The sequence below is a fragment of the Convolutriloba macropyga genome, chromosome 7, assembly GCF_964194025.1.
Source record: "Convolutriloba macropyga chromosome 7, txConMacr16.3, whole genome shotgun sequence".
Classification (NCBI taxonomy): Eukaryota; Metazoa; Xenacoelomorpha; order Acoela; family Convolutidae; genus Convolutriloba; species Convolutriloba macropyga.
The window spans coordinates 40,743,332-40,762,062 of record NC_134474.1 but is presented as its reverse complement, the minus strand read 5'-3'; the positions used below and the strand labels follow the sequence as shown (position 1 = coordinate 40,762,062).

Here is an 18,731-nt window from a genome sequence, read left to right as displayed (position 1 = left end):
CTTCAACTATAATTAGTAAACAAATAATAAAAGTAGAAGACTGAAATGTCCAGAACGCAATTGCAAAGTATTTGAGGGAATATAAATAAAGTCGAGAGTTGAAACAAACAATCAAATCAAAACCAAATAACAAAATGAAATGACCGAAAATTGTTTGGAACATTTGAAGGGAAAACCAGAAAGCTTTATCCGCTTGTTATTACAATGAAGTGTACGAATACAATTTCTTTAGTAATAAATAGGTTCCCTTTTTAACCCATGAAATTTTTTTGAAAGAAATCGTGTCTTACTGGGCACGCAATGGGTGGCGGACATTTGGGTGTTAATGTGTTCGCAACGGGGGACTGTTCTCGCCAAAACGCCGAAAAATTACAAAAAATTGGGAAAAATTTTCGTGTCCCCCCCCGTTGCGAACACAGTAACACCCAAATGTCCCCCCCCCGTTGCGTGCCCAGTAAGACACCTTACTACTCCCCTGTGATTATATTTTTATCATAAAAAACTTTTTTTATCATAGTCAAACCGGGCTGCCACAATCTCATTGCTATTGGATAAAGAAGATTCTGAGTATGCATATATTGTTCCAATCTGCCGTTGGTCAAACTTTTTATTAAAACTTAAAAGCAAATAAATCTGATAACCTTAAATGAATATCATACCTACAGCTGTTAATTGAAAATATTTTGCCACTGCAAGTACGGTTTGACCAATCACTGCAAAAATGTCTACTGCCTACTCTTTTCATGCTTATTTAGTTAATGATGTGACGTCAATTTATCTATCCACATTTTTGAATTAGTTATTTAAAAAAAACTTGAAAAGCACTAGTGTCCGGCAAAATTGAGGAAGCTGAGGAGCATACCCTTTGGCAAAACAATTGGTTCTCAAGACACGGCCCAAAAGCCCGTAAGAAAATAAGTATCGTTTCACTTTGTTGACAAGTCCTATAAAAACATCTTATATTCTCCTTGCTAAGCTAAATTGAAATCAAAATAAGTTATATATACTGAGCTTGAAAATGTAGTTGATTAGAAAACGAAATTTATGAAAATAAAACTTCAATTGAAAACTACTAAAAAACCAATTTTTTTCGTTTTTTACACCCCAGAGAATTCAGGTTGTAACCAGTGAGTCAAATTTCTATATTCCTGCTAAAAACTAATCAAGAGAAGAAAATTTAAAAATAAAAGAATAATTTGCAACAAAGTACATTCCATTGAAGAAGTTTAGGCTCAATTTTGTTTCCAATTTCCTGACATATATGGTGAAAGGAATTTCAAGTACTAAAGTTAAAATCCAAGAAGGGGCGGAACTAATATCAGAAAAAGAAAACATTTCGAAAATTTTCAGTGCTCAAAACATTGTTCAACATTCGAAAATGTTGAAATAATGTTGAAAATTCTTTCAGCTAGCCCCATGAAACTTGAAAATATGTATCACAGCATATAACCTACAGGTGAGGTCACAGAAGTTTCTCAACTAATTTTTTCCTTTTTTTCAAAAAAGTTTAGATTTATTTTTGAAAAAACGATTGGCACAAAAAACAAAAATGTGAAAGCTGTTCTATTTATTTGTATTTTAAAAGCAAGTTTCCTCGATTAACGTAAAGGTAAATAAATATAGTATTAAATCCCAATACAGACAAGGAGGCTCAGTAATGTGCGATAGCACATAAGGTTCCGACCCCGCTCATCCAAAATTTTGGCATAATTGTCTACCAAATGAGGAACAGATAGAAAAGCCCAAAAATTCAAGTAATTTTTTTAAAAAATGGTGTTTGAACGAAAAGATAGCCTCCAAAGCAAAAAATTCGCTGGAGTAAAAGTAAAAAAAAATGATGCATTTTATTGATGAGATAAGCCAATTTTAAGAAAGCGAGTCAAGACGAGCAGCAATATCAAACAACAACAACAACCATTAATTACATCAAAAAATTATGTCCGTCTTAAAAACAAAACTTAATAACAAAGTCAAAATAGCGTCCGATAAAACTGAAAATAAACAAAAAAACTTGTAATTCAACAGAAAAAAGGGTTATTCACCAATTCATAATAAAGCTAGGTAACAGTTAGACAAAAAAGAACATAAACTTTAAAGATAGAAAATTCGCTGAAATTTTTTAAAAAAAAACAACTAATTTCAAAGTAATGAAAACCATTAGGAATCAACTGAAATATCCCATAGGTTTAAAAATACCAATGCTTCTATAGAAGGGAATTAAGAACTCTTGGTATCTTATTTTTTATGCAGTTAAAAAGAACAACAAAGACAACAAACATAAAATCAGTTAAAACTTGCTAGAAAACGCCTTCGAAGCCGTAAAGCCATCCTTTGGCCCGTCTAACATTGAATAAAGTTTGATTGCATCTTCCTTGAATACCGATAATGTAATTTGTGAACCCTCTTTAATGAAACTAGGTAACAAGTAGACAAAAAGAGAAAGGCAAAATTAAAAAATACTTATTTTTCTTCGAAAAAATTTTTTTTCCAATGATATGAAAGCCATTAATTACGAAACATAATAATTAAATAGTTTCGTATTTTCTTCCCTTGGGACCTGCAATTATCCAGAGTTTGTCTCACGTCTACAAAAAGAATGTCAATTTTGACTATAAGCAAAAGTTAATTTACTTTTTTTGTCAAAAACCCGTGTCGAAACCAGTAAAGTCATAACGAATTCTTTAAAAACTATAGTTTTTTGACACCTTCTCATGACCAAAGTAATACCGTTTTTGGCTTGTAATTAACGAGACTTGGTAACAAACAGACAATAAACGGAAAAAAATTGCTATGTTGAAACGTGTTTATTTATTTTGGAAAACCATTGCTTTCATAGTCATGGAAGCCATCAGCCTTCTACTAAATTCAGAATATCAGCTTTCTTTTAATATCAGGATATCTAATCTTCCAAGAAAACCCAAGGAAACTGCCTCATTGTTCAGGAAATTTCATACGACTAAAAAGACAAAATAAAAACTACAGTTAAATACAAAATTAAAAAATTTAACTAAATTCTCCGAGAACGTAGTGTCGAAGCCGTTAAAACAGTATTCTATATTTTTAAGGTTTATATAAATATCAATTGTGATTATATTATTTTCCGAAAGCCAATAATGTGTATATTATCTGTCAATATTGCGATAACGTGACAAAACTAGAAAATGTGAAAAATGAGCAAATACCTAAATAAAAAATCAAATGAGAAATCTATTAATATCAAAGCCAGAAAACCATAACTTAAGGCGTAAAACCCCAAGAAGGATTGAATTCAGTAAAAAGGAGAAGCATTCTTTCATTGCTGACACTAAAATGAAAATTGGCCAAATTAGAAGAAAAATGGAGGCAAAGTTCAATAAGATAATTTTTTTATTAAGAGTCAAATATTTTTAAAGCCAAAACGACCATAAGCTTTCAAGTAATAAACAGGATACAAAATTTGGAGCTTATTTAAAAACGAATTGGACCTATCACTAGTAAGCTTTGATTTGAAATGTTCTGTTATTTAATTAATATATAAAAAGATCGAAATTTTTTTTATAAAAAAAACCAACTGATTACAATCTCATTTTTTTGGATTGTAGCAGTCAAAGATTGGTGCGCATTTGCTCTGCTAACGCTGTTTGTCCAATAATAACAATTAATTTCTCAAAAGCAGAAATAGCCCCTTTTTAAATGCACAAAGATTTTGATAGTGGTGTTTTGGTGAGTACTTTCTGCAAATGTAATCAAAGTGGACTAAAGAAACTTATTTCGTGCTGTTTTTGATGAAAAATTCTGAATTTTGAAATCATTAGCCAGAACTTTTGACGAAAAATGTTAAATCAATATAGCCGGCAATTTTATATTTTATGTCTTTAAAAATGAAATCAACAACATTTTCTAAAAAAATTTGACAAATTTTAGCAAAATTAGCGAAATTTTATTTAAAAATTTCGGAAAATATGAATAAAATCAAAGGAATTCACTCAATTTTCTCAAAAGTTTACACCTCGATAACCCCCTGCAAAAAACGAAAATCAGAAAAAAAAAATTTTAATTCCATCTTCTACGCCGACAAGCTTTCTAATGATACCAGTCTCAACTCTCCACAATGAATATATCGATCGGCCAAAATTGACTGAACAAAAAAAACCATTTGAGTATATAGTTCCTCCCCCCTCGATAGGGGTCGGAACAATTATGATAATTGATGAAATAGGGCTTCAGGTTAATTATACAATGCTTATCTTATGCAAAATTAAAATTTAGTTGGCCTCTCTCTCAACCTTCTTACAATTGCCCTTAAATTGTACATGGCTGCTTTCACAATTTTAAACCAAAATGTATGCTTTCTTTTCCTATAAATTAACTCTGAGAAGGGGATCAAAATATGTGATGGACTTTTATTCAGATAACATAAAAATCCAAGTTTACTAGATTTTAAGCAGCATATTTTGCTTGCGAACCGAGATTGCTAACATTACTCCAACTGATAATAAGCAACATTATGCATGAGACCAGTAATTACACATATCCTTCAGAGTATTTTGCTTTTCCTTTTCCCTGAGGCTCTATTTTTCCTACCCAGTAGACTTTAGACATATAATGCTTCTTGTCAAGCTGCGATAAGCTTATCCTATGCGCAATTTTAATTAGGTTGATCTCGCATCTTTCTAACAACGATCACTTTTGAACTCAGGTCAACAGGCATACTAAAAAATCATATGGCTTTGAAAAAAACTTTAGAAAGTAAACAATTTGAAGGGGAAAAAGTAAATCTATTTAAAAGTTATTATTTTAGAGTCAACGTTTCATTAAACTTTGTCAGTTTTTTCAATCTGTTAAGGAGTGTCGCATTGTTCTAATTGAACGAGAACAGGACAAAAATAAAACAATGAGACCAACTTAAACTTCAGCCTACAGTGCATTCTAAACCACATAAAGTAAAAAAAGTCTATTTTCGTCAAGCAGCCTTCTTCCTGATTTCAAACTCTGCAGCAGTTTTAACCTATTTTTGTTTTTCTTCTTTTATAGCTTATGTTGGAGCGTTCTGTGCAACTCTTGGGCCATCTTGTTGGTTAAATAATCTGACTATTTGGTCCTGTTTTGACTTTAAATGCTCATTTTAAATTACAATTATTGGATTAACTTAGAACTTCACAATTGAATCTACAGATTTAGTTTTTTGACACCTTCTCATGACCAAAGTAATACCGTTTTTGGCTTGTAGTTAACGATACTTGGTAACAAACAGACAATAAGAGGAACAAAATTGCTATGTTGAAACGTGTTTTTTTATTTTGGAAAACTATTGCTTTCATAGTCATGGAAGCCATCAGCCTTCTACTATATTCAGAATATCAGCTTTCTTTTAATATCAGGATATCTAATCTTCCAAGAAAACCCAAGGAAACCGCCTCATTGTACAGGAAATTTCATACGACTAAAAAAACAAAATAAAAACTACAGTTAAATACAAAATTAAAAAAATTTAACTAAATTCTCCGAGAACGTAATGTCGAAGCCGTTAAAACTGTAATCTATATTTATAAGGTTTATATAAATATCAATTGTGATTATATTATTTTCCTAAATAATAATGTGATATATTATATGTCAATAATGCGATAACGTGACAAAACTAGAAAATGTGAAAAATGTGCAAATACCTAAATATAAAATCAAATGAGAAATCTATTAATATCAAAGCCAGAAAACCATAACTTAAGGTGTAAAACCCCAAGAAGGATTGAATTCCGTAGAAAGGAGAAGCATTCTTTCATTGCTGACACTAAGCTGAAAATTGGCCAAATTAGAAGAAAAATGGAGGCAAAGTTCAGTAAGATAATTTTTTATCAAAAGTCAAATATTTTTAAAAGCCAAAACGACCATAAGCTTTCAAGTAAAAAACAGGATACAAAATTTGGAGCTTATTTAAAAACGAAATGGACCAATCACTAGTAAGCTTTGATTTGAAATGTTCTGTTATTTAATTAATATATAAAAAGATCGAAATTTTTTTATATAAAAAAACCGACTGATTACAATCTCATTTTTTTGGATTGTAGCAGTCCAAGATTGGTGCGCATTTGCTCTGCTAATGCTGTTTGTCCAATAATAACAATTAATTTCTCAAATGCTATAGATATAGATATTTTTGTTGTTAAAAAATCTAAAACAAACGCTGAGTTGTTGATAATCAACGAGTAAAGTTAGCAAAAAACTCAAAAAAATTAATTACGGAGTACTCGGAACGGAGTTTGAAGCAGAAATAACCCCTTTTTAAATGCACAAAGATTTTGATAGTGGTGTTTTGGTGTGTACTTTCTGCAAATGTAATCAAAGTGGACTAAAGAAACTTATTTCGTGCTGTTTTTGTTGAAAAATTCTGAATTTTGAAATAATTAGCCAGAACTTTTGACGAAAAATGTTAAATCAATATAGCCGGCAATTTTATATTTTATGTCTTTGAAAATGAAATCAACAACACTTTCTAAAAAAATTTGACAAATTTTAGCAAAATTAGCGAAATTTTATTTAAAAATTTTGGAAAATGTGAATAAAATCGAAGGAATTCACTCAATTTTCTCAAAAGTTTACACCTCGATAACCCCCTGCAAAAAACGAAAATCAGAAAAAAAATTTTTTAATTCCATCTTCTACGCCGACAAGCTTTCCAATGATACCAGTCTCAACTCTCCACGATGAATATATCGATCGGCCAAAATTGACTGAGCAAAAAAAAACATTTGAGTATATAGTTCCTCCCCCCTCGATAGGGGTCGGAACAATTATGATAATTGATGAAATAGGGCTTCAGGTTAATTATACAATGCTTATCTTATGCAAAATTAAAATTTAGTTGGCCTCTCTCTCAACCTTCTTACAATTGCCCTTAAATTGTACATGGCTGCTTTCACAATTTTAAACCAAAATGTATGCTTTCTTTTCCTATAAATTAACTCTGAGAAGGGGATCAAAATATGTGATGGAGTCTTATTCAGATAACATAAAAATGCAAGTTTACTAGATTTTAAGCAGCATATTTTGCTTGCGAACCGAGATTGCTAACATTACTCCAACTGATAATAAGCAACATTATGCATGAGACCAGTAATTACACATATCCTTCAGAGTTTTTTGCTTTTTCCTGTTCCCTGAGGCTCTATTTTTCCTACCCAGTATAATTTAGACATATAATGCTTCTTGTCAAGCTGCGATAAGCTTATCCTATGCGCTACTTTAATTAGGTTGATCTCGCATCTTTCTAACAACGATCACTTTTGAACTCAGGTCAACAGGCATACTAAAAAATCATATGGCTTTGAAAACAACTTGAGAAAGTAAACAATTTGAAGGGGAAAAGTTAATCTATTTAAAAGTTATTATTTTAGAGTCAACATTTCATTAAACCTTGTCAGTTTTTTCAATCTGTTAAGGAGTGTCGCATTGTTCTAATTGAACAAGAACAGGACAAAAATAAAACAATGAGACCAACTTAAACTTCAGCCTACAGTGCATTCTAAACCACATAAAGTAAAAAAAGTCAATTTTCATCAAGCAGCCTTCTTCCTGATTTCAAACTCTGCAGCAGTTTTAATTTATTTTTGTTTTTCTTCTTTTATAGCTTATGTTGGAGCGTTCTGTGCAACACTTGGGCCATCTTGTTGGTTAAATAATCTGACTATTTGGTCCTGTTTTGACTTTAAATGCTCATTTTAAATTACAATTATTGGATTAACTTAGAACTTCACCATTGAAATTTCCCTTCCTCAGCCACGAAAAAATAACTATCTAATGTGCAAACGTCATTAGATGAGATCGAACTTTTGGACTTACATACTAAAAAAAACTTTTCTCATTTTTTTAAGAAATGAGAGACCACTTACGAAAAACTCTGTTAATTGCATGCCGTTGTAAATACATCAAAAGGCAGTAGAACCTCAGCATATATATTTTACGGCCCATCTATTCAAGTAATTGTAGTTATTATCTCTAACGTCTCATGTTTTTGGAGATTTAATTTTATTGCGTTGCAAAAAAAAATCAGTAGCACGAATTGAAAGAATTGCTTACATCAGAGAAGTAGTTGCACGTCCAATTACCTCATTTTTTGAGATGAAACTCAGAGATGAGTCTCCCGTTTACCCGTGAACTTGGCATTTTTGTTACTGCGATTCTCATTTTCCAAAATAAGAGAAAAATTGGAGGCAAATTTCAATAGGCCAATATTTATTTAAAAATCAAACATTTTTAAAAATCAAGACGACCATAAGCTTTCCAGTAATAAAATAGACACAGTAATTTGGAGCAAAATAGGAAATCAATTGGACCTATCAATAGTGACCTTTGATTTGAAATGCTCTGCTATTCAATTAATATAAAAAAGATCAATTTTTTTAATTAAAAAAGACCGACTGACTACAATCCAACATATTTTTGGGTTGTAGTACTCCAAGATTGGTCTAAATTAGCCCTTCTAATGCTGTTTGTCCATTAAGAACACGTAAATCTTCGAAAGTTATAGATATAGAAGTTTTGTTAGGGGTTAGGGGTTGTTAGATATTAATGACGGGTTTTTGATAATCAACGAGTAAAGTTAGCAAAAAACGGCCAAGTTTTAATTACGGAGCACTCGCAACGGAAGTTGAAGTAGAAATAGCCCCGTTTTGAGTCTTCAAAATTTTGTAGTGGTGTTGGGTTGTGTACTTTCTGCAACGTTAATCAAAGTGGACCAAAGAAACTTATTTCTTTCCGTTTTTGATGACGAAGTCTGAATTTCGGAATATTTAGCCAGAATTTTTGACAAAAAAGTTAAATAAAACTAGGTTGGAAAATTTGCTTGTCTTTAAAAATAAAATCAACTTTGAAATCTTCCTTAAAACTCTTTCTTAAAAAAATTTAAAATTTTTTTAGCAAAATTGGCGAAATCTTGGTCGAAAATTGGCAAAAATTCCTGAAAACGTGAATAAAATCAACGGACTTCACTCTATTTTCTCAACAGTTTAAACTTCGATAACTCCCTGTAAAAAAAAACGAAAATCAAAAAATCTTTTTAATTGCATATTCTACGCTCGACAAGCTTTCTAATGATACCGTTCTCAACTCTCTGCGATGAATATGCAGGGAAGACACGTTGTATAACAGATGAAGATCGTAAGCCCGGGAAGTCTTGCAACCCCAGGAAGTTTTGCGTCAGACGTCGAGGAGCTGCAATCAAGCGACTGTTCGGATGCATGGAGGACTCCGATTGTGATGAGGGATCATTTTGCAGCAATTTGAAAATTTACGTAATTGGGGAAAGAACGTAGAGAAGCACCCCCTTACGAAAACTTCTAAATTTTGAGTAACTAAGTGTATACAGTTAAATTCCTTATTATTCTGAAGGCATGTAAACTTTAACTTTTCGGTTATATTATTAGTTTACATGTTTGGAAAAAAATATATCGATCGGCCAAAATTGTCTGAACAAGAAAAACAAATTTGAGTATATAGTTCCTCCCCCCTCAAGAGGAGAAGTGGTGTTTGAGAAAAGATTTAATACACTGCTTAACGAAATTGAAAGAACATTTTTACGTGAACTATTGAGCATACCACTTGAGAAATCAACAGATAATTTATCTTCTCTTTTTCAGACCTCATCGACAAATTTTAAATTTTTTTTTCAAAGTTTTACTGCAGATTTGACTTTATATTATAGATGGGATTAGTAACATTGTTTGGATTTATTAAATATGTTTCCAGTAGTACCACAATTATATCTCTCCTTATAAGATATCCATCATCCAAAATTAACTTAGAAAATAAAATTCGGGCTGTTATGAAGAGGCATATATCACACCAAAAGTCTGTTATGATATCTCAGACGTCAAATCTGAACCAAAACTCTTAAATTTTCTTGAATTAATTGAAAACTTTCTCAATTAAATTTACACTCAAAGTTTATGCGAGAAAGTTTACAGTGTGGCAGTCGGTTAAGAAGTAGTAATTTTCATTAGCATAATAAAATTTTGTCACAAAAATAAGTAATAATACACTTGGCACCTCTTTTGCAACTTAAGCACAGCCAATTTAACTTTTGAACAACTTTCAGACCATTGTTTGAATTTACAACGCCTGTATTTTCTTCACAAAAAATTTTTTTGACAAAAGAGCTTCAAAAAAAGAAAACTATTGGTGATAGTCGACCAATAATCTAAAAATTGGTCGTCTATGTTTGCGTAAGCAATGCAAGTACCATTCAAAAATTAAACATTGAACACGATCTCAGTTGTCCTTAAAACCATAAATTCTGCTTTTATTCATTAGACTCTTAGGAGGCTATTGCGGTCTACATAGCACAACAAAAACAGAGCGTGCACATATCTTGTATTCAATAAAAACATACAACTTAACACAAAAATGGACTATAAATTTTTGTGTATAGTGCTTGGATTTTTTGGCTGTTTATTTGTTCACGCGGTAAATGGTTCCGGGAATTATTGGAGTGATGACTATTGTACGGATGACAATGACTGTGATATGTGTTGTTGGGATAATGAGTGCCAAGACAGTGCCTGCGGATTGTAAGTATCTTTTTAGATCTGTTTTCTCAAAAAATAAAGAAAAGCAGACGTTGAAAAGAAGATTAATCAGATCATATTTGTCAGTTGGTTCTTTTCTACTCAGCAAATGGGTTGCTCGAGAAAATATGAAGACAGCAAGTAGAGAATTAGTCAAAAAGAAGAACACGCTAAAAAAACTATTGATGGACTATGAATTTAGTTGAGAACCAAGATATTTTTAGATCATTATCTGTTATGGGCCAGCGGATTCGACCTTTGAGAATTTTTTTAGATAAGCCTATTATTACGTCACCACAGAAAATGAGTTCCAGTCTATTTCAACATAACATGGCAAGAAAAACGGAAAAACAACAGTAGTAAATAAAAACCGTCTCACGAGAGTGGGGGGTTATCCCATGATACAAAAACAAGGGATAATAGGGCATAGTGTACAGTCACATGCTACTATTACCCAGGCTGAGGTCCCAGACCCAAAGTGGATATGTCCAGACAGGTCCAGACGGAAAGTGCCTATGTCCAGACCGTCCCAGACTCAAAGTGCCTATGTCCAGACCGTCCCAGACGGAAAGTGGATATGTCCAGACTTTCGTGCGTTCAAAATTTTTCGTGCGTTCTTCGTGCGTTCGAAGACAAATATGTCCAGACCATCCCAGACCGAAACAGTATATGTCCAGACTTTCGTGCGTTCTTGTCCAGACCATCGTGCGCTCCAACTCAAATTCGTGCGTTCAATGCCAAATTTTTAGTGCGTCCATGTCCAGACCATCGTGCGGTTATGTCCAGACCACCCTGCGTTCAAATCCAGACCATCGTGCGTTCATGTCCAGACTTTTGTGCGTTCACCAGACCGAAAAAAAAAATTACATCCTGGGGTGCAGTGCTATTCCTTGAAGATGAAGACAGAGAGGGTTCCAAAATTCCACAAATCCATATGTTTAAGGTTTATCAAAAAATTTGATTTTAAATCACTTTTTCTATAAGATTGAGGGATAAACCGACCCCTCCAACCAGGGTTGGGATGTTCGATTTTTCGCTCAGTACTATAGAAGAAATGATTTAAAGAAAAAACTTTTTGATATTTGCACTACTTTTGTCTCCCTTCAAAACTTTCCATTTTCACTTGCATCCAACTGATTTTTTTTGCAAATCTTCAAGAGTAATTTGAAAGTAGATTACAGCAAGAACTCAAAAACCTAGGTTGCGGGTCGAATTTTTGCTCCGTCATAGAGAAAAAAAATGATTTAAAAATAATATAAAAAATGATATTTGCATTTCATTTGTCTAAAAACCGACCTCCCACATTAGGTTTTTCGAATCTTCCTGTTATCTCCTTTCAAATTATACTTGCAATTTTTCAAAATAAATTGTTGGGTGCAAATGAAACTGGAAAGTGTTGAAAGGAGACAAAATTAGTGAAATTATCGAAAAAATTTTGATTTTTGGATCATTAATCTCTATATGATGCAGCAAAAAATTGACCCCCCAACCTTGGTTTTTGAAATGTTACTATAATCTATTTTCAGATTATACCTGCAATTCTTCAAAAAAATCAGTTAGATGCAAGTGGAACTGGAAAGTGTTGAAAGGAGACAAAAGTATTGAAATTATCAAAAAATTTTATTTTTGGATCATTTTTTTCTATATGATGCAGCAAAAAATTGACCCCCCAACCTTGGTTTTTGATATGTTACTATAATCTATTTTCAAATTATACCTGCAATTCTTCAAAAAAATCAGTTAGATGCAAGTGAAACTGGAAAGTGTTGAAAGGAGACAAAAGTAGAGAAACTATCGAAAAATTTTAATTTTGGATCATTTTTTTCTATATGACGCAGCAAAAAATTGACCCCCCAACCTTGGTTTTTGAAATGTTACTATAATCTATTTTCAAATTTTAACTGCAATTCTTCAAAAAAATCAGTTAGGTGCAAGTGAAACTGGAAAGTGTTGAAAGGAGACAAAAGTAGTGAAATTATCGAAAAATTTTAATTTTGGATCTTTTTTTTCTATATGATGCAGCGAAAATTTGACCCCCAACCTTGGTATTTGAAATGTTACTATAATCCATTTTCAAATTATACCTGCAATTCTTCAAAAAAATCAGTTGGATGCAAGTGAAACTGGAAAATGTTGAAAGGAGACAATAGTAGTGAAAATATCAAAAAAAATTATTTTCGAATCTTTTTTTCTATGTCATGGAGCAAACAAATGACCCACCACCCACCAAATTTTTCGAAATCTTGCTTTAATCAATTTTCAATTTATACTTGCAATTTTTCAAAAAAAATTGTTGGGTGCAAGTGAAATTGGAAAGTGTTGAATGCAGACAAAACTAGTGAAAATACGGTTTTTGGGATTGGTTCATGGTTTTGTCCAAGCCCAACCAAACTTGATATGGACTATCCTCAGGTTATGTACATTATGAGACAAGAAAAATCAGCTACAGCTTACCTCTAGTAAAAATTAGTTTTTCGTACGGAAACTTGTGATTATTTCAAGTAAGTAATTTTAAAAATTGATCTTTTTAATTAGGTTTCATTACTGTCTAAATTTAGCCAATATTGATATGGAGTATCCCCGAAGTATAAAGACACTGAGACAAAAAGTTTCAGCTATAGCTTGCCTCTGGAAAAAGTCAGGTTTTCGCACAAAAATTTGCGATTATTTCAAACGAGTAATTTTAAAAATATTTCTTTTTGATTAGGTCAGAAAAGTGTTAAAATTCAATCAAACTTGGCATGCAGAATTCCGAATGTCGTAAAAGGTAGAACAAAAACGATTACGGCTATAGCTTACCTCTGGGACAATTTAGCTCTGAAACGGCTATTTGCGATTAATTCGAAGAAAAAAACTTGAAATATTCTTTTTTTCGTTTGGGCCATAGAGCAATCCCAAGGAAACCAACCATTGTACGGAGTATCCTCACTTTATTTGGAGTTTAGAATGAAAATGATTGGCTATAACTTGCGTATATAAAAAATTAGTTGCTGTTAGTTAAATTATTCATTTATTCGACTAACTTATCAAAAAATTGGGTATTTTTGACCTCGTCAATAAGATCTTCAACTCAAACAAAAACCGTTACAGAGCTAACTTGTCATGTGTTTAAATGAAAAAAGAAAGAAATGGTTGGCATAGCTTGCCTTGAAGCAAATTATTTAGTGAATCAATTTTTGTTGAGTCTAGAATTCGTAAATTTTTTTCAGTGTCCTCACAATAAAAAACACTTGGTTTATTGTTTTTAAGTTACTTTAAACTAAAAATCTTCTTCAATATTAACTGAGCTAAGCATATTATACATTGCGCGAACAGAAATGATCATTTGTTTATCTTTTATGCCTTAAAATTGCTGGAGTTTTCCAAAAAATTTTCTCGTTTTTTTTTGGGGGAAGTTATGAATTTATCATTATTTTTTTACCTATATAAAACAGAAATATGACATATTTATGCTTGTTATTCTGCACAGAAACTCTACTTTTGGGATCAGTATACACAGTTTATCGTTTACGAAAATATGATGTCAAAAAATTCAAAAGTATCGGGAAAAAAATAAAAAAAAGCTTTTTTTGACATTTTTCACTGGTTTTAACTAATGTTTTCACATTGAAACCATACTTTTTTGTACTCGTCGAGCAGTTTATTATCAGAACCTAACCACTAAACCATTTTTCAGATAAACATTCTGGAATTTCGTGGAGAAAATGGTCAAGGAAGACCACCTAGTCAAGGTCGAAATTTCGAAAAAAATCGAATTTTCAAAGTTGTTTATGTTTATAACTTCAAGCATGTAGAGAATTGGAAAACGTTCTATAGCTCAAAATGAAGCTTAGCAAATTTGCTTTACGATCATGTATATCATTATAGGGTTCGCTGGGACCTACGATCAAGTTTTTCCGCTTACACTAAAAAATGCCGAAAATCAGCTGTTTTGGACCAGGGGGTCAAAATCGTCAAAACTTAAAAACTGTTTTTCGGAACTTTTTTATGCTCCAGATGATAGCCCTTTTTTTCCTGATTCCAAAACACCTTCATCTTTAAGAATCCGTTCAGTAGTCTTTGAGAAATAGCCCTTTGAAATCAGCCTGGGGCGACCCAATATAGCTATATAGCTTGGGGCGGCAAATTATAGCTGGAGCTCGTGAATTTATATATATATATATATATATATATATATATATATATATATATATATATATATAGCTATAATACAACAGGTGCAGTTTTGGAGCTTTTGAAATATGCAACTTGAGTTTGATCCTCTTTACAGGTAAGTTATATCCGTTGACCATATGAAAAATTCGAATTGCGTGCCCCATGGTCAAACGACAGCTATACGCCGACTGAGCATGTCATCTGACAGCAGGAGGTGTGCTATGAAGTGCTGTCCGGCTAGACCATTATAATTAACCTGCAAAGAGGTGCATATGAAATGAAATGTATCGGAAACGTTCAAATGGTGATAGTAAGTTAGTGAAAGCAATGAGAAAGTGTCAGAGCCCCCCCCCACCGACCCCCACCCCAAATTCGGCAGCTACACCAGAATACCCCCGCCCGTGCTACGTGTCATACCGTACGAGTGTTGCACGTCGCAGAAAAGCTGCGCGCGCTGCTGTAGAGCGCAGATCAGAGTGTCGGGCGTGCCCAAGTTCATTTTAATAGCAGGAACTGAGTGTTTTAGATCAAGTGAGATGCAGTCAAGGTATTTTGACGACCATGTACCTGGACAGGGAATTATTGTCAACGAATTCTTGAGTCCAGGAGGACGCAGAAAGGAGATAAGAGTTAAATGTTTCCAAGGTTTTAAAAAAGACAAGGACTTATATAGGACAAGACGTCAAGTTGATTTAGATCTCGCAACCTCTATAAGGTTCGTCAATTTCCAAGCTAAGTGCGAACCTGGGCAAGTACTAGTGAAAGTCTGGAAGATATTTAAGAACGTGAAATCGATCAAGTTGGGCAAATTAAGACCAAATCAGAAAACGGGCGAAAAGAAACAATGGTGTTACAATGGCTGGGTCAATTTTTTTGGCTGTGGAGACTGCAAACGTGCCAGGAGTCTTATCGAGAAAAAGAGAGAAAAATACGGCGAAATGATCATTGAAAAAGTTGGCAAGATCAGATGTCTTGGTTTTCATACCAAGAAGAAGGTTGTAGCTTTACCGAAAAAAAGAATTCCTGCAAAAAAGGAAGTGCCGAGGCAATTTTCCAGCTGGGGTAAACGATGGTCCCCAATAAACGAAAGTCGATTTGCGGATGATGTTTTTGATTGTTTATTATCAAATGGTATTGTGCTAGTCGAGTAATTGTTATAGCAATGTTGTTTTAGTGTTTGCCGTGTAGTTTTATTCTTCCATATTGAGAAATTGTTTATTTGATGCTTATTTAGCTAATCTGAATTCAGAATTGTCCCATCTGAGAGCTTTTTTTTTCTTTATCATTTATTTGTACTGCTTCTATTAACTTTTGCGTGGTTTGTTTTTGAGGATTCTGCAGGGGAAACCCTAGATTACCAACAGAATCGTTGAAAACATTCCATTATTAGCTCAAAATTACGATTTTTCCGCATTTTAGAAGTTTTAGAAATTGAAAAATAGGTCTATTTCATCGGGTCAAGGAGTTGTCCAAATCGAACCAAACTCGGTATGCATTATCCCCAGGGTATGTAGAGTGTAAAACAAAAAGAATTTTTGGAATAGCTTGCCTAGGAAAAAAGTTAGTTTTTCATACGGAAATTTGCAATTATTTCAAATATTTATTTTTTAAATATAGTAATTTTCGTCGGGTCAAGGAGTTTTCCAAATCGAAACAAACTCGGTATGCAAAATCCCCAGGGTATGTAAAGTGTAAAACAAAAAGAATTTGTGGTATAGCTTGCCTAGGAAAAAAGTTAGTATTTCATACGGAAATTTGCGAATTTCGCGAATAACGAATTTTGAAAATAGGTCTATTTCATCGGATCAAGGAGTTGGCCAAATCAAACCAAACTCGGTATGCAGTATCCCCAGGGTATGTAGAGTGTAAAACAAAAAGAATTTTTGGTATAGCTTGCCTAGGAAAAAAGTTAGTTCTTCATACGGAAATTTGCAATTATTTCAAATATTTATTTTTTAAATATAGTATTTTTCGTCGGGTCAAGGAGTTGTCCAAATCGAACCAAACTCGGTATGCAGTATCCCCAGGGTATGTAGAGTGTAAAACACGAAAGAGTTTTTGGTATAGCTTGCCTAGGAAAAAAGTTAGTTTTTCATACGGAAATTTGCAATTATTTCAAATATTTATTTTTTAAATATAGTATTTTTCGTCGGGTCAAGGAGCTGTGCAAATCGAACCAAACTCGGTATGCAGTATCCCCAGGGTATGTAGAGTGTAAAACAAAAAGAATTTTTGGTATAGCTTGCCTAGGAAAAAAGTTAGTTTTTCATACGGAAATTTGCAATTATTTCAAATATTTATTTTTTAAATATAGTATTTTTCGTCGGGTCAAGGAGTTGTCCAAATCGAACCAAACTCGGTATGCAGTATTCCCAGGGTATGTAGAGTGTAAAACAAAAAGAATTTTTGGTATAGCTTGCCTAGGAAAAAAGTTAGTATTTCATACGGAAATTTGCGAATTTCGCGAATAAGGAATTTTAAAAATAGGTCTTTTTCATCGGGTCAAGGAGTTTTCCAAATCAGACCAATCGCGGTAGGGAGTATCACATGTGTATTTAGATTATAAAACAAAAAGAATTTTTGCTATAGCTTGCGTAGGAAAAAGGTTAGTTTTTTGTACGTTAATTTCCGATTAATTCGAATAATTTAATTTTAAATAATTTTTAAAAAATAGGTCTTTTTGATAAGGTCAAGGAGTTGTCCAAATCGAACCAAACTCGGTATGGAGTATCCCCAGGGTATGTAGAAGGTAAAACAAAAATAATTTTTGGTATAGCTTGCCTAGGAAAAAAGTTAGTTTTTCATACGGAAATTTGCAATTATTTCAAATATTTATTTTTTAAATATAGTATTTTTCGTCGGGTCAAGGAGTTGTCCAAATCAAACCAAACTCGGTATGGAGTATCCCCAGGGTTTGTAGAGTGTAAAACAAAAAGAATTTTTGGTATAGCTTGTCTAGGAAAAAAGTTAGTATTTCATACGGAAATTTGCGAATTTCGCGAATAAGGAATTTTAAAAATAGGTCTTTTTCATCGGGTCAAGCAGTTGTTCAAATCGAACCAAACTCGGTATGGAGTATCCCCTGTGTATATAAATTCTAAAACAAAAACAATTTTTGCTACTGCTTGCCTAGGAAAAAAGTTAGTTTTTCATACGGAAATTTGCGATTTTCGCGAATAAGGAATTTTAAAAATAGGTCTTTTTCATCGAGTCAAGGAGTCGTTCAAATCAAACCAAACTCGCTATGGAGTATCCCCAGGGTATGTAGAGGGTAAAACAAAAAGAATTTTTGCTATTGCTTGCCTAGGAAAAAAGTTAGTTTTTCATACGGAAATTTGCGATTTTCGCGAATAAGGAATTTTAAAAATAGGTCTTTTTCATCGAGTCAAGGAGTCGTTCAAATCAAACCAAACTCGCTATGGAGTATCCCCAGGGTATGTAGAGGGTAAAACAAAAAGAATTTTTGCTATTGCTTGCCTAGGAAAAAAGTTAGTTTTTCATACGGAAATTTCTTATTATTTCCGTAAAATTTTGAATAAGTAATTTTAGAAATAAGTCTTTCTGATTAGGTCATAGAGTTGTCCAAAGTGAACCAAACTTGGTATGGAGTATCCCCAGGGTATGTAGAGTGTAAAACAAAAAGAATTTTTGGTATGGCTTGCCTAGGAAAAAAGTTAGTATTTCATACGGAAATTTGCGAATTTCGCGAATAACGAAATTTGAAAATAGGTCTTTTTCATCGGGTCAAGGAGTTGTCCAAATCAAACCAAACTCGGTATGGAGTATCCGATGTGTAGCTAGAAGGTGAAACTGAAGTAATTTTTGGTACAGCTTGCCTAGGAAAGAAGTTAGTTTTTCATACGGAAATTTGCGAATTTCGCGAATAAGGAATTTTGAAAATAGGTCTTTTTCATCGGGTCAAGGAGTTGTTCAAATCAAACCAAAATTGGTATGGAGTATCCCCAGGGTATGTAAAGTGTAAAACAGAAAGATTTTTTGGTATAGCTTGGCTAGGGAAAAAATTTGTTTTTCATA

At 32.8% G+C, this 18,731-nt stretch overlaps 2 protein-coding genes across 2 annotated transcripts in view; one reads left to right on the top strand and one right to left on the bottom strand.

Moving 5' to 3' along the window:
- The window catches only part of LOC142342865 (mothers against decapentaplegic homolog 5-like), a 130,636-nt gene that overhangs the window by 57,222 nt on the left and 54,683 nt on the right, over positions 1-18,731 (bottom strand). The window lies entirely within an intron of this gene.
- Positions 10,148-18,731, top strand: part of LOC142342285 (uncharacterized) — a 46,441-nt gene continuing 37,857 nt past the window's right edge. Inside the window, exon 1 of the mRNA XM_075393571.1 lies at positions 10,148-10,544. Within this exon, the coding sequence (XP_075249686.1) occupies positions 10,381-10,544 (164 nt within the window). The 5' untranslated portion in view covers positions 10,148-10,380. The remainder of the gene's footprint in view (positions 10,545-18,731) is intronic.